The sequence below is a fragment of the Tachysurus fulvidraco genome, chromosome 9 (assembly GCF_022655615.1).
Source record: "Tachysurus fulvidraco isolate hzauxx_2018 chromosome 9, HZAU_PFXX_2.0, whole genome shotgun sequence".
In the NCBI taxonomy this organism is placed as follows: Eukaryota; Metazoa; Chordata; class Actinopteri; order Siluriformes; family Bagridae; genus Tachysurus; species Tachysurus fulvidraco.
Genome location: NC_062526.1, coordinates 13,257,168 through 13,272,041, shown reverse-complemented (window position 1 = coordinate 13,272,041; position 14,874 = coordinate 13,257,168). Strand labels below are relative to the sequence as shown.

Here is a 14,874-nt window from a genome sequence, read left to right as displayed (position 1 = left end):
ACACATTATAACTTCATTCTCAGTACTTCTAATCAGGATTTTTTTAAGATCATCCTAAAGCAATCTGAAACTTGAATACATGTTATTAGTGTTTAAAATAAGAAGTTTTGTGATCTGGTCCTAGCTATTCCCAGAACCCTAAACAAAAAAGCTATCTCTTTACTTGCACCACATACATGCTATACATCCCCTACCACAGTAACAGATATGTGTGCACCTGATTTGTTCCTTCCTCTGTGCTGTGTAGCTATTTTGACTGTGAATACACTATGATGTAACCAATCACAATTTTGATTCATAATGAATCAAAATTAAGAGTTTTAACAAGCCCAACTCAATAATAATTCACAGTTAAACATGAAATAATTTGAAGCCTCAGGGCAGTGGGAGTGTCTTGTTTTGTTTGCATATGGGAAGAGCCCGAAGAGGTTAAGAGAGAGATCTAAAAGCTAACATTCACTTCTTCATTAGGTTGTTGGTCAATTACACAAATTAAATACTATTTCAGATTCAGAATGAAATATAATGCTTTAAATATATATTTAAATATATTAAGGAAATTTATTAGAAATATAAACTCACCCATAAACTACATAGTGAATATTTCCAAATTCTCAGTGTCTTCACTTTTCCACTTCATAGTGTTAGAAAATGGGTGAAAATGCTTATAAGGAAGGATGTTGCCTGAAGGGTAGTAGATTTACAACAGCAGAGATAGGGTATAGAGGGTAAGAATTCTACCAGGTTTTCTGATGGTACCAATACACTGAAGCTGATACTTTTAATCTCTACACATGGACAGTCTGAGGGAGAAGGGCAATAATTTTAACATATGTTATAATGATTTGCTATGCTGATGTTCCCTTCCATTAATAAAGAACATTATACAAGAATAGAACAAGAATAATATCTCTACAGATAACAATATCAGTATCTGTCAAAGTCCTCATCGCATTGCAAGGGTAAGGGATGCAATGAGAATATTAACAAGTCTGGGAAAATCTGATGACTGAAAAAAATTCTAGTAACTTTTGCAACATGTTTACAATCACTTAATTAATATAACAGTGAAAAGTAATCTGAAATCTTTGGGTTTGGTCTGGTGTTACATTGATTTAGGGTTGTGCTTTAAAACAGGTTTTCTGTCATTTTACTGGTCTAAAGGTACTGATTTTCAGGGTAAATCCCAGATGTTTGAATAGTTTGAAAAAACACTTTAACTTGATATAAGGATAGAAATCATAGTATATAGTTTAAATAACCACTTGGATAATCTGGTAACCGAAAAAATCAGATAATGATTGACATGGATTTAATTCAGAGTAATAATACAAGTAATCATGCAAGTCACAACATTTTCAAGTTATGGATTCTTTAAATAAAGCAAAAACCAAACGTTTTCAATATGTTCAATCCCGACCAGCTGAGAGGGTGAGCGAGAAAGAAAGAGGCAGAATAGAGCATAAAGTCAAGGGAGAGGGAGATGGAGTGAGGTTAAGGAAGAGAGAAAGGAGAGGGAGGAGCTGGAGGTGTGGCACTTGCTAATGACAAGCAATGCCTAGATAGGCTGTAAATAGGAGAACCAATATATCAATAGCTATTCTTGTTCATGAAGGCTGTGAAATCACAGGCAGACTCCTCTTAATTTAATTTCATGGCTTGCTTTTGTAATGTACACCACACCTTCTGTCCCACCAGCTCCACATGGAATCTAAGTTTATTTTCACTCTGTCTATGTAGGTTTTTGTTTGAATTTGAGTGAAAACACTTTAGACATAATCATAGAAGATCGATGGATGGATCTAAAGCCTTGTACATAGGACATTGCCTTCTCTTAATCTGTTACACTAAACACTTGTACACACAAATTTGACCTCAAATCTGCACTCTAACAGCCCATTAGATGGGTGTTGTGTATATGAGAGAGCAACACTGCTCACTTTCTCCCTGCACACTCCAGCCTCAGCTTCTGGACCTCTTCAAAGGCCCCTCCTATAGCCAGATCAAGGGGCCGGTGCCCATGAATTAATTACTGTCCCCCTTCTCAGTGTGAATAGGGGGTCCTATTAGCTGGGTTATTAATAGTTGAAATGAGCAATAAAAGGGGCTTAGCGGTGGAAGCAGGGGTGGCAGACTGTGAAGGTGGCGTGCAGAAAGGGTCACAGGGGGTTTACGGAGACAGACAGGCAAACTTTTGTGGCTGTGGAGAGAAAAAGCAGGGAAAATATGTCCACGCTAATCTTCCATCCATCTGGGCCTCATTAGCATTTAGCGCGCTTGCAGTTGCCAATCAAGCCTTAAAAGCAGCTTTCTCGCCTCCTTTCAGCACCCCAATGTAAGCCCTGTTAGAATGACACGTAAAAGACTTGACAAAATATTTTTGGACAAGGGCTTTGTCAAGTACCTCACTTCCCCCCTAAAGTTGGCCCCAGTGCCAGCGCTCTGAATGGTCAAAGAGTGCTGGGATACCACTTGCTTATTACAGCCTCAAAGCTTATTATCTCCCCCCAAATAGTTAATAATTAGATTAAAACTTCAAATAAATTAAGTGGCGCAGTGAATGAGGGTAGCCAGGAGGAGTCTCCCTACTTGCAATCTGTCTCTGACTATCACAAGGATTTCTCCCAGTTCACACAATAGAACCCAAGACCCATTTGGTGAAAAAATTGCAGCCTTGTGCCCTTTCTTTCTTTCCCTGAGTGCTTTATGGGAATTCATGGCCTTTTGTGAATAGAGAAGACAGATAAAAAGGCAAAGCAGAATAAAAAAGGAGTTTTGTGGTTAAACAATGCCTCTAATGCCTATTAAAATTCTTTTTAATTGTCAATAATAGCTGTTATATATATTAATGTTACCAGAGTCCAGCAATGAACAATGTGCCTTGTGGGGTAAAAATGGTGAAGTTGCTAGAACTTAAGCTGGTCATTCCAAAGTAAATGCCGTTCTAATTTATTTATTTGTTTGTTTGTTTGTTTGGCTAGTTAGTTAGCTAGTTATTACATATCATGAACAAGAATGCAAGTAAAAACAGAAAATGCAAAAAGTTCTTTAGAAAAGTTCTTAAGGTTTGGCTGCATCTTTTAATTTGATCCCGATGCTCATTTAATTTTTCACACTGGTAGTATAAAATGTAATTCTAGAAAATGTAATATAGGGATGCTGAATCTAAAAATAAAAAAAATAAACTAAAAATAGCCGCTGTGTTTCTTTTTCTAGCTACCCCCCCCCCTTTCTCTCGCAGTAGAGAACAGGATGGTTGGTGGAATAGAGACAGAGAAGAGAGAGAGAGAGAGAGAGAGAGAGAGAGAGAGAGAGAGAGAGAGAGAGAGAGAGAGAGAGAGAGAGAGAGAGAGAGGGAGAGAGAGAGTGGTAGAGTGGCAGCTACAGACACTCTACTGAGGTCAAATGCTTCTTTGTACCACTTTGTTGGTGGGGTTACATATACCTGATCTTATGAGAAAGTGTAACAGTCAATGGAACAAAACTTGTGATTGCATCTCTGATAAAGGCAATTGTTGCCCAGCCATTGAAGTTGAGTGGAGAGTGAATGAACTTCGATTGTTGGCTTTTCTAGCTGTAGTTAGTGTGAGACTGAGCTTTAAAGAGAAAAAAGACTCACTTGGAAGGCATTACCTGGATTCTACCTCAAGAATCTTGTCCCTGGCTTTGCCACTGAGTACTTCAATAGGACACAAAATGTATCTGAATACAGAAGCAAATACATCATTTATGAGTGTGTTTTTCAGCCATTAAAAAAATACAGCCACAACTAGAAAAGCAGCACCTGAGTTAGTGTGTGAGGTGCATATATAAAATCCTGTGCTGGTTATCATCTGTTGAAAGTTGAGTCTTTAAATATTCAAAACGGTTTAGGAGACAAATTGGTTCTTGTGCCTGTATCAGTGCATTTCATTTTTGACCTCCACAGCTGGAGGGCTCTGAGATGCAATTCTGAAAAAAGAGGAAGATAAAAAAACCTGATGCTGAGAGAGAGGGGAGCATTGGAGGCAAATGGGCCGTGAACTGAATCATCATGTAGCCGCTAGAAACCTGTGTACAGGCTTTATTCATTTGGCCCATATTGTGGTGCGGTGGGCCACTGAATGCTCTCTTTGAGAGGCTTGCAGCATGAACTTAAAGCAAGTAAATTTCTATCTTTTTGCACATTAGCTGCCTCATTGCTCTTCAATTGAATCCCTGAGAGCCCAGAGAAAAGAGCCTGGTGAAGAAAGAAAGAAAAAGAGAAAGGAGGAAGAATAGAGTGAAAGAGAGAGCCATGGGCATAATACGCAGAGAGGAAGGAGTGTGGGAGGGATGAAGAGAAAATATGGAAAACTGGAAAGTTGGATATAGCTGTAAGTTTCAGGAGGTCATGCAAAATGAAAACATACAATATTAATTATGTCTCATTAATCTAAAAATACACTATATTGCCCTTTAGACTGATATCATATAGCCTTGAAAGATCACCTGACCTCAGAGGTAATCTGAGTATAGGGTAATTAAGTGTACATCTCCCTCAGGCCATGGCCTCTTAGTGTCTTGTCAATCAAAAGCACTCAAAAGACAACAGAAATCACAGACAGTTTGGTTTTACTTCCTCCACCATGGTGCAACCTGTTCCATCACTACATCCATCCAAACCCTCTCTCCCCTATTCTTATCAACATCAGCAGGTCACCCAGGCTCTGATCAAAGAGGCTTTCATGTTTATCCAACATTGATGTTAAGAGCCAATGTTACTCTTAATTTTAGTGAGATAGGAAGTGTGGAGAGGCCTGGGTGTGGTTTCTCCCTAGTGTAATGCCCTGAAGGCTTTGGTAGTCAGTGGCAGCCACTAAACTGCCAGTGGAACTTGTGTGGTTGTCTGTGTGATTATTGCAAGTTATCAAATGGCATTGACAAATAAGCTTAAACAAAACTATGATCATGGTATTGGGTGAAAGACCAACCAGAGGTGTTTGTCCAGTGGATTATATTGCGTGCTGATTTGTCCACATCATTGATTTCACACTGCTTCCACTGACAAGACACAACTGTTTAACCCAAGATATCACCAACATGAGTGACATTTGTAAAGGGTGTGAGAAAAGGTCTATATTTGCCCTGAAGAGACATCAAAGGGCAGAACAAGCATGACACCAGCGAATCCCAGCACAACTGCCTCTCTGAACTTGGCTCACCCTGACCCACGAGCCCTTTATATGACTGTGAAGAGCACTTAATGAATGGCTGCAATTCTACATCTTATGCTTGCTGGTGACATGAGGGTGTCAGAGTGCCAGAAGGAGAAGTTTCCTCCACATTTACAGGCCCTTAGCACAGCTTTAGGACAAAAGCTTGGTCTGCAGTGGACACACACAGCCAGAGCTTTGGCTGATTGGCCAGACCTCATCTCTGTCTCCCATGAAATTGGAAATTACAAGGGCCATTTCTGATGACAAATCGTTGTCCATATGTCTATAGCACTCCTTGAAGATGGAAACAACTTTTTGATTATGCTTTGTAGTTGACCTTGCCACCAACTTTCACTAAATTTCAAGTCAGCACAGACAAACATAGAGTGTGACCTGAACTTAATCTCACAAAGCGCTGAATTGATCTTTTCTCATGTCAAGTGTACTTGTCTGTACTGTGTGATGTTATCTTAATAGTTCTTTTATCTTTCATATTAGTACAATTTTCAGCACTGTACAACTGCTAGCAAATATTAATTATTGTGCTTTTATTGGCTTCAGGCCCTGTTAGGTATTACGCAAGTATGTTTCTGTCACTGTTTAAACCAAACTCAGTATGGCGTCTCAGCTCAAGCTCTTCAGTTTTAAATAGGGTTGGAAGAATTAATACTGAAGTTAGAATAAAAAGCAAATAAAAAAGGTTCATCTGAAATTTTTCTAATCTAATTATTAAATGATCAGTGATGCGATTGATGCTTTATAACAAACAGATTGTTCAGTCTACATTAATATGTTGTAGAGAGAAATAAAGACATGGATAGAAATCGTGTTGTGCCATATTCATTTGCCCACCTTCCAATCTTACCATGAGAAAGAATTAATTATATACATGGATTTTTTTTTTATCTAACTAAACATGACACAATGATCAGTCTTGGATTGTTTGGGGCTATTTCACAGATAGATCATAATATCCAAGTTAGCAAAGAGTCACATTATCAATGTGAAAGCACCACTATCTGTATACAGACTGGGTCTGGGTTGAAAATAATCACAATGAAATCACATCCTTGTCTTAGAATGAAAAAGTGATGGGTTTTAAAATCACGTGCGCCACCTTGTGGAAAACGTGGCTGCAAATCAGTCAACCAACATGAGACTAAACTAAACCCAGCACTGATCGTATTAGACTAAACACCACCCAGTACCGATCGTATTAGACTAAACACCACCCAGTACCAATTGTATTAGACTAAACACCACCCAGTACCGGTTGTATTAGACTAAACACCACCCAGTACCGGTTGTATTAGACTAAACACCAAACCAGCTAAAAAAGGGTTTCTTAAGGTTGCTATTACACCCTGTATAGCTCTTGATTGATCGCAGGAGAACAAGCATCAGTTTTGGTTATATAAAGGTAGACTGTTAAAAATAATATAGGAATTATTTATCGTTTTAGCATTTAGTCATTTTGTGCAGTTGGTATTGTTGCAGCCACATACTGCCATGGACCTGGGTTTGATTCTGAGCTCTGGTCCCTGTAGATTCTCTGCACATATCCTCCCTCATGAAATTCCTCATTGGTTTCCTGCTTTCTGCCACCTAAAATAAGCCAGTAGGTGAAATGTCTAAGATACAGTACATTGCCATTAGTGAATGAGCATGTAACACAAGCACCCAGGGTGTTTTCACAACTCACACTGGTCATATGACAGGCTCTGCATCCACCTCACCTTTATCAGGATAATGCAACTAATGAAAGTGAGTACATGGTATTACCAATTTATTTGAATTAAAAAAATTTTAAAAGCTAATAAGCAATATTTTTTCTTTTGTCAACTTGCATGGCACAGAAAGAATATAGCAGGGGAGCAATGTGTTTGCTATATGTTTTTTCTACAGTTCTGCAAGACCTATTCAGAAATAATTTATGTTCACAAACAATATTCTTGAAAAACTAAGATGTAAGCAGGTATAAACAAGGTGATATTAAAAAAAAAGAACACGGTGCTTATGTTTGCTTTTTTATTTTCCCTTTATCAAAACATATATGAGACACTGGAGACACTTAGAAAACCAACTTTTTCGTACAAAGAGGAAAAACACTGCATGGCAAATCACAGGGTTTCATTTATTTAAAATTCTTGCTTGTTTTGAAAAAATACACAGCTACTGTAAACTTTATTGACCTGACAACAGTTTACACACAGTTAACAATGCCATATACTGACATAATAAAATCAACATCTATATAGGTGTGGAAAACAATTATGTAAAAAACAAAACAAAAAAAGAGTCTAAAAGGTCATTAAGGGTGGTCATAGATTATAGTTTATATTTTTTTTAAATAATAGAAAACGCACATCTTGTTTTGTTAATCTCTTAGTTCTTGCCTGTTGTACTCCTGAGCTGTAGTGGTGAACATATCTGCTGTCACACACACTGAGCCTTACACAATGGAACCATTCGGTTTGATTTAGCAGTTATGATGATACATTCATAAACAGCCAAGTGATGTAAAAGTACCCATTACTGGCGTGCTTACAAGGCCAAGCAATTGAAACCTTGATGCTATTATCACTTAATAACATCAATATATAATAATGTTTAATAGATTTAATCAGCAACAGGTCTCCGTTAACACCAGAGCAGCCAGAGTTGTTTGTATATAAAAATAAAAAGTAGAAAATGGAATGTGTCTTTGGTCAGTGGACTTGATGAGTGGCACCACAAACAGAGGAGATTTTCTGGAAATATTAAAATGTTATACTAACGTACCAGATAATGACTATAGTAACAAGAGTGGAAAACAAATGTTCTGGCCATATTTGTTGCTAATAAATATGACAAAAATTATAACGCCTAAAAGTGCCTGTGGAAATGAAGAAAACACACTGAAACCACAGAAGAGTGAGACAGTGCTTGGGCTGCAGAAGTGTAGAGTAAGTCATGTTGTTGGTTTCTGGGTTCCTTCACTACAGGCCATGTGTCTCAAACTGCTCATCACTCCCTGTATAGTGCTCTTGTTTTGATTGATAACGCTGCATGAATCTACGCTGAGCACACACTATAGAGTGAGCAAGAGAGCCATTTGAAGTTTGCCAGTCTCACCACTCCTTCTTCTTCTCGTCCATGGAGACTCCACCGGGACCTCGTGCTACCACAAGCAGCAGACCTCCGATCACAGATGTGGTCTGGAAGAAGTCATACTTGAGGAAGTCATGCATAGGCCTGTAAGTCGGAATGGTCCAGAAGGCATTGAAGTAAACATTGATGATGAAAAGCCAGACAACCAGAGTGAGAGCAGCCAGCTTTGTCTTAAACCCGATGGCCACCAGGATAATTAGAGCTGTGCCCACAAGGTTCTGTAAGATCTGCAAGACAAGAAAAAATAAATTAGACATCAGTAATGCTCAGCTTTCTATGCTCTAAATGACACGAGATTATGACGGTCTGTGTTTGACACCTAGTGGCCAATCAGAGTATTACATTGAATTTTCTCTTCTCACTGGACTGGGCATTGATTAATTCTGTTATTCTTAACAGCAAAACACAATGCATTATACCCCTTAAATAATGATATCAGTGTAATTATTAATCATTTAATTTCTTTCCATTATTGCACTACTAATTTATATTGAAAAAAAACAACAACAAAAAAACAACAACAAGTAATTAGGGCTTGGAGACATAAACCCAATTTTCACTTAAAACAGCAGCTTTTTCTGTCCAGGATTTAGAACTATAATACAGCAATATTTACAAAAAAACTCATCTGGTCAAAATAAATAGTGTCCATTAATCAGTACACTACAGCAACATCATGGAACATTAAGTGAGCCAGTGATCCTGTGCATTTGTGTGTGTGTGTGTGTGTGTGTTCTCACAGAGAGGAAGTTGGCATCAAAATGGAGCAGGGTCATGAACATTAGTACAAGCAGAACACGTCCTCCGAGCTGCATGTACTGCTTAGGAGAGCTCTCTCGCACCGTGGGAACTCCAGCAAACATGCTTCTGCCTTCTGAACGTGACTCAGCCAGAAGTAACAGCAAGCCACCCCCAAGTGCCAGGTTCCTAATGGGGGGGGGGGGGGGTGCAATGCAGTGACACACATCTTTACATGGTACAAACTTAGTAGACACAACATAGCTTTATTGGTCAGTTCTACTTGTTTTCTACTTTTTTTTTTTTTTTTTTACTGTATACTGTTCTGTATGTAGAGCCTTTATACTGTCCATAAATGATGAACATTGTTTGCACTATTTGAAAAATTCTCTCTTTATATTTTGTCATTTTGTATTATTTTTCCTGTTTTTTTTTTTTTTCATTATTCCTTTTTTCTTGTTTTGGCAATACAAATGTACACTTATTTCTCACATGCCTATAAAACAGAGAAAGAGAGAGAGAGAGAGAGAGAGAGAGAGAGAGAGAGAGAGAGACTCTTGACTCACCTCATCAAAAACTTTGGGTCCCACAAAATGCTGTAGGCAATTGTCTGAAACCGGGCAAAAAATAATGAATATGGAGTGTAATAGGCTTTTGTCTATTAACACTGAACATTTTGAGCTAGACTGTACCTTTAAAGTTAGCTAATGTGAGACAGTTTTTAGGACGAAGTTGCTAGGCTTTTTTTTTTTTAACATGATAAGCGATGCTCTTTTGTTTAATTAACTTCAAGAGAATGAAACAAGTAAAATTTTACATATTTCAACAATAACAGAAACAGATGATGATGCGTCATTCTTTAATAAACTGAAAATTGTACACTCTGGAAAAAGTGTCACTGTGGAATAAGGACACATACTATTAACTGAAAACATGGGGAGAGTATTATTTTCCTATTCCAGCCACAAGTGTTTTATTCCTTTTTTTGGAAGTAAATCTGTCCCCTGGTGGTTCAACCATGGCTACTGCATACTCTCTTATTTCATTATTTTGATAACCTGAGAGAAATGTTTCCTTCACTGAGGTTAGTAAAATGGAGTCATTACGAACTTACATTCCTTTTTTTCATAATTATATGTAAAAATCTGTACACAGGCATTAGTGAAATGTAAGGAGAGTATCAGTGTGATTCTGTCACAAATTGTGAACCAAGCAGATCAATGCAAGACACAATTGCCTTGTATTTTCTAGACAATTTTTAAATACAACATGGAAAGCCTCTGTGCCAATAATTGTAATAACACACCTGCAATCCAATGATTCCAAATAATCCAAAACAGGCATATTCCACAAAATTTCTGCTCAGGATCAATACACAACCTCCTGGGAACAATAAATACAGTACAATTAACATTTATTTATATAAACAGGACAGTGGAAGGAAGAGGGCTAAAATACTTTATCTCAATAAAAAGCAGTTAGTATCACCATTAGCGGCTTTTGAAATATAGAATGAGAAGGAAATCAGACATGATCAATGCTATACCATGTGACAAAATGAAGACAGCCTATTAACTCGGCAGACTTTATATAAAAGTATAAACTTTAACTTTAACAGTATTCAAACTTTTAAATCAAACAGTATTCATACACAGGGACACGATGGCTTGGTGGTTAATGTATTTGCCTCACAACTCCAGGATTGGGATTTGATTCCTGCCTCTGCTGTGTCTGGAGAGTGAGGATTAGCATCTCTAAATGATCTGTAGTGTGTGTGATTGTGCCCCGTGATAGACTGCCATCATGTCCAGGGTGTCCCCTGCCTTGTGTCCCGAGATTCTGGGACAGACTCCAGGTTCTCCACAACTCAAGAGGATAAACAATGTAGAGAATGCATGGATAATGTGAACTGAATAAACCAAATCTTATATTTTTTTATATACATGTATGTATTACTATTATACATTTTTTAATGTTCGCTGACTTTTTACCAAACTTGTCTACGTGTGCACAGTATAGTCTTTAGCTTGATGCTAGATAGTTTGATAGTTTGTATATTAATATGCACTCATCTGAATATATTCTTGTTTCTATAGTAACAACTCATAGGAACAGGAACTTGTCCAGCATTCTCTCAACATAAACTACTGACTTTCAAAAGTGTGTTTAACAAAGCTAACTGTATAATCAATGAGGTAAGATTTTTGTTAGAAACGGTTATTTAATATTTAAACATTTATTAAAGAAATCTCAGAAGTCTGCACTTTGGAGCAGTGAATGCAGATTATTTCACAGAATTCCCAGTTCTTCTGACCTGAAGTGGGACATTCACATAGACTCCATTGTGAAAAAGGATCAGCAGAGGTTGTACTTAATTCATCAGCTGAAGAAGTTCAACCTGCCACAGGATCTGCTAAAACAATTCTACACTGCAATCATTGAATCCATCCTCTGCACCTCAGTGACTATTTGGTTCAGCTCAGCCACCAAATTTGACCTCAGAAGACTACAGTGGGTAGTCCGGACTGCTGAGCGAATCATTGGCACAACTCTGATTCTGAATCTTATTCTGTGAAAAAACATCCGCTAGTGTCCACTCGTTATTGTCCATTGAACAACCCAGAATAAAAAAATAGCACATAGCACATCTTTTGCCCCGATTGTCTATCCCTAGTGAGACAGGTTTATGCACCAATTAATATCATCCACTATTATAATATAAAGTTCAACAAAGTCCTATATTTATATTGTGATGGTCATAACTGACAGTGCAGCCTTTGCCAATACATTCAAGCTACCATCTTACCCAGCTGGCCCAGTAAATTTATTAAGACGAAAAGTGAGGCGAGGAAGAAGCCACAGCCCCAAGAGCTCTCAATGTACTCTTTCTGCTCACTCCACTGGAACCACATCCTGATACCATCTTCTAGGAAGGTGCTGATCAGACACAATCTCGCTACATGGGGAAGGTACTGCTTCGTCACTCGCAAGAACTACAGCAAAAAAAGACAGGAAGAAAACATTCAAATGTCTGCAGCAACATGTTTCACTAACCCTTTAATAAATTTATAAGCTTATAACCAGTTTAATAGCAGATTATAACAGGTCGCCAACCCTGGTCCTGGAGGATTGCTGGACAGTTTAGATGATATGGTTAAACATTGCAGCTGCAGAAATGATGCTGTCAATTTAAATAAAAACAATTTTATTCAACATTTACAAAAACATATTTAAATTAATTTCAATAAAATATCTGACAAAAAAAAAAATCATGCACCTGCCAATGTGAGTACCAAAGAAGTCAGTGTTAGGAAAGAACTAGAAATCTCTCAGAAAATTGTTTGACTGCAATTTACTTCAATATAAATATTATATAATTATTATAATTAATCCCAAATAATTTCAGACAGCAATAAACATTAGTGCAGACTTCTGAGCTTGACATGAATTGCTGAAATTTGTCTATGTCTGGCACTATTGTGATCTGAACACTCTTTAGATGCGGAGAGGAAATAAATAAAAAATATGCAAAATGTTCGGGCGGTTTTCATCATCATCATCATCATCATCATCATCATCATCGTCGTCTCTATATGCCCTATATGCACATATGAAATTAATCTGCAACAGCAGAGTGCAGATTCATTTCAGAGTTTCAAATTTGCATTGAGAACATTTACATTTTGCTCTAATCCATATTTAGTGAAATTAGGAGCAGAACATGTTACAGTAACAGAACATGTTTAAGGTTAATGTAAAGAGCTATCAAATAACTTTACATTAAACATCTCCCTAACAGTACTTCCTGATATAACCCAGAATTCTTTATTTCATGTGCTAGAATAGATATTGATAGAATAGATATTGAAAGCAGGAGGTTTAAAGCTTCTCTTATTGAAGTAGAGTGTGAATAGCTAAACATGGCTTGAGAAAGACAACACCATGATTCAGAGACGAATGTGAATCACTAAGTGAATCATCCCATACGGGGCATAGAAAAATAAAACAATCCCTGGGTCAGAACAAGACAAAGATATGCAGGACAAGCAAACCATAACGTGATAGAAGAACAACAGAGGCACAGAAAGGGGAAACAGCTCCAGGAAATCAACCCCTTCCTTGCATCAGATTACAGGACAAAATTTAAAGACTAAAAGATGTCACTCTTTATGACTCATGCATGAAAAACACTATGATTTGACAGTACAGGCGTCCATTATGAAACTGCAGTCTATAGTGTCTTGTGAAAGTGTCTGTGCCTCTTGACTCTCCACTAAGCCCCGCCCCCTACAGGCTCCACATCAGACGCAGGAAGTTAAAGCAGCCAATCAGCAATCAACACGTAACAGCCAAGCACACAGATGGGAAGAGACCTTTAGAGCAGTAGGTCAATACAGCATTATAAGACATGACTATAGGAACATGTTTATTTAGTTGCCTGGCAGTCAAAGTATATTGACAACATGCTCGATTTGTTCAGATCAGCACAGCTAGTGTTGAAAAAAAGCATGTATTGTTAGCATAAGACAAAATGTGCGCATATTCTTTATTGACACAAAAATCATCCGCTATAAATTCGAGCAACAGATGGCAGAGAGCTGATAACCTTCATCAGATTGTATTAAAGATCTGTTGAGCTTGTATACTGGCCTTGTCCTTCAGATAAACACACACCAAGGCTGAAGTGACAGACAAACTACACTGATAAAGTGATGTACAGAATTAATGCATCAGCAGAATAAATCAGTTCACCTTGTGGTTTAAACAACATTCATTTTAACAAAGACAAAACCAGGTGTTCAGACATAATAAAACGTAAAGACTACCACCATCGTCTCCGTCTCAAAGAATTCTACAGTGTCCTGCCTCAGACTATCATCCCTTCACACTTTCACCCATGTGTTTTATTCTTTATTTTCAGTGCTACATTAATACCTGAGAGTGATCAGCAGGTGCAATGTTACACCAGGAACACACTCACATCATGCACACAATAAAAAGTCACAGGAAATTAGAGACAAAACATTTATAAGAACAACTGGTCATTGATTTCGGACCCAGTGTGTATCACAGGTCCAGATTATATAATAGTGCTCATTAATATGGAGGATGTATTTAAACACTTTTCTCCTAAAGACCTAAAAGGACAGATATTTTATCAGAATGTTGTGTAAATTACCACTTCATGTTACACTATTAACTTAAACTGCACTTTTGCTCATATAAACAAAACGATTTCAATTCACACGTGAAATTTTACTATTCTGTCTGCTTCAACTCACATCATGGACAAACCACGTATGAAAAAAAGTTAAGAGAGATAATCAGCCCTAACACTTGTCTGTGTCTGGTTTTCTCTCAATCAGCTCAGGCCTCTGGTGTCTCACCTGATCCGCCACGTCCTCCGCGGTGCTCATTAAACTGTTCCGGACCATCTCACACTGCTGTCTTTACTGCAGTCAGTACAACAAGATCACTGTCTGGTACAAAAGTATCGGCCAAAATCCGTGTCCTGCTGCAGATTATTACAGGTTTTCTAAACGCGACGTCTCGTTAACGGTGTGGATGAAAAGCATCGCCGCCCCATAATACTCGATCCTGTGGCTAATATCGCCCCCTGTAGGACACAACTGGACCTGCATGCCACGTGGACCAACGCAGCCAGATAGGGTTGCCAGATTTATATTTTTGTTGAGAGGGGTGTTTTTCCACGCGGTTGCGTTGGTTGATTAATGGTAACACACTGGTTAATAAAGAAATATAATGATGTACTATTTATGTCTGTACCTTTGAGAGTCACAAACTGCTG

General features: G+C 37.9%; 1 protein-coding gene across 1 annotated transcript; it reads right to left on the bottom strand.

Moving 5' to 3' along the window:
* Window positions 1-7,292: 7,292 nt before the first annotated feature.
* surf4l (surfeit 4, like) lies at window positions 7,293-14,681 on the bottom strand. The gene is made up of 6 exons (XM_027145644.2): window positions 14,453-14,681; window positions 11,872-12,058; window positions 10,372-10,448; window positions 9,632-9,675; window positions 9,068-9,254; window positions 7,293-8,554 (listed from the first exon to the last, which is right to left on the bottom strand). The coding sequence occupies exons 1-6, from the start codon at window positions 14,498-14,500 to the stop codon at window positions 8,288-8,290; spliced, it is 810 nt and encodes a 269-aa protein (XP_027001445.1). The 5' UTR covers window positions 14,501-14,681; the 3' UTR covers window positions 7,293-8,287.
* Window positions 14,682-14,874: the final 193 nt, after the last annotated feature.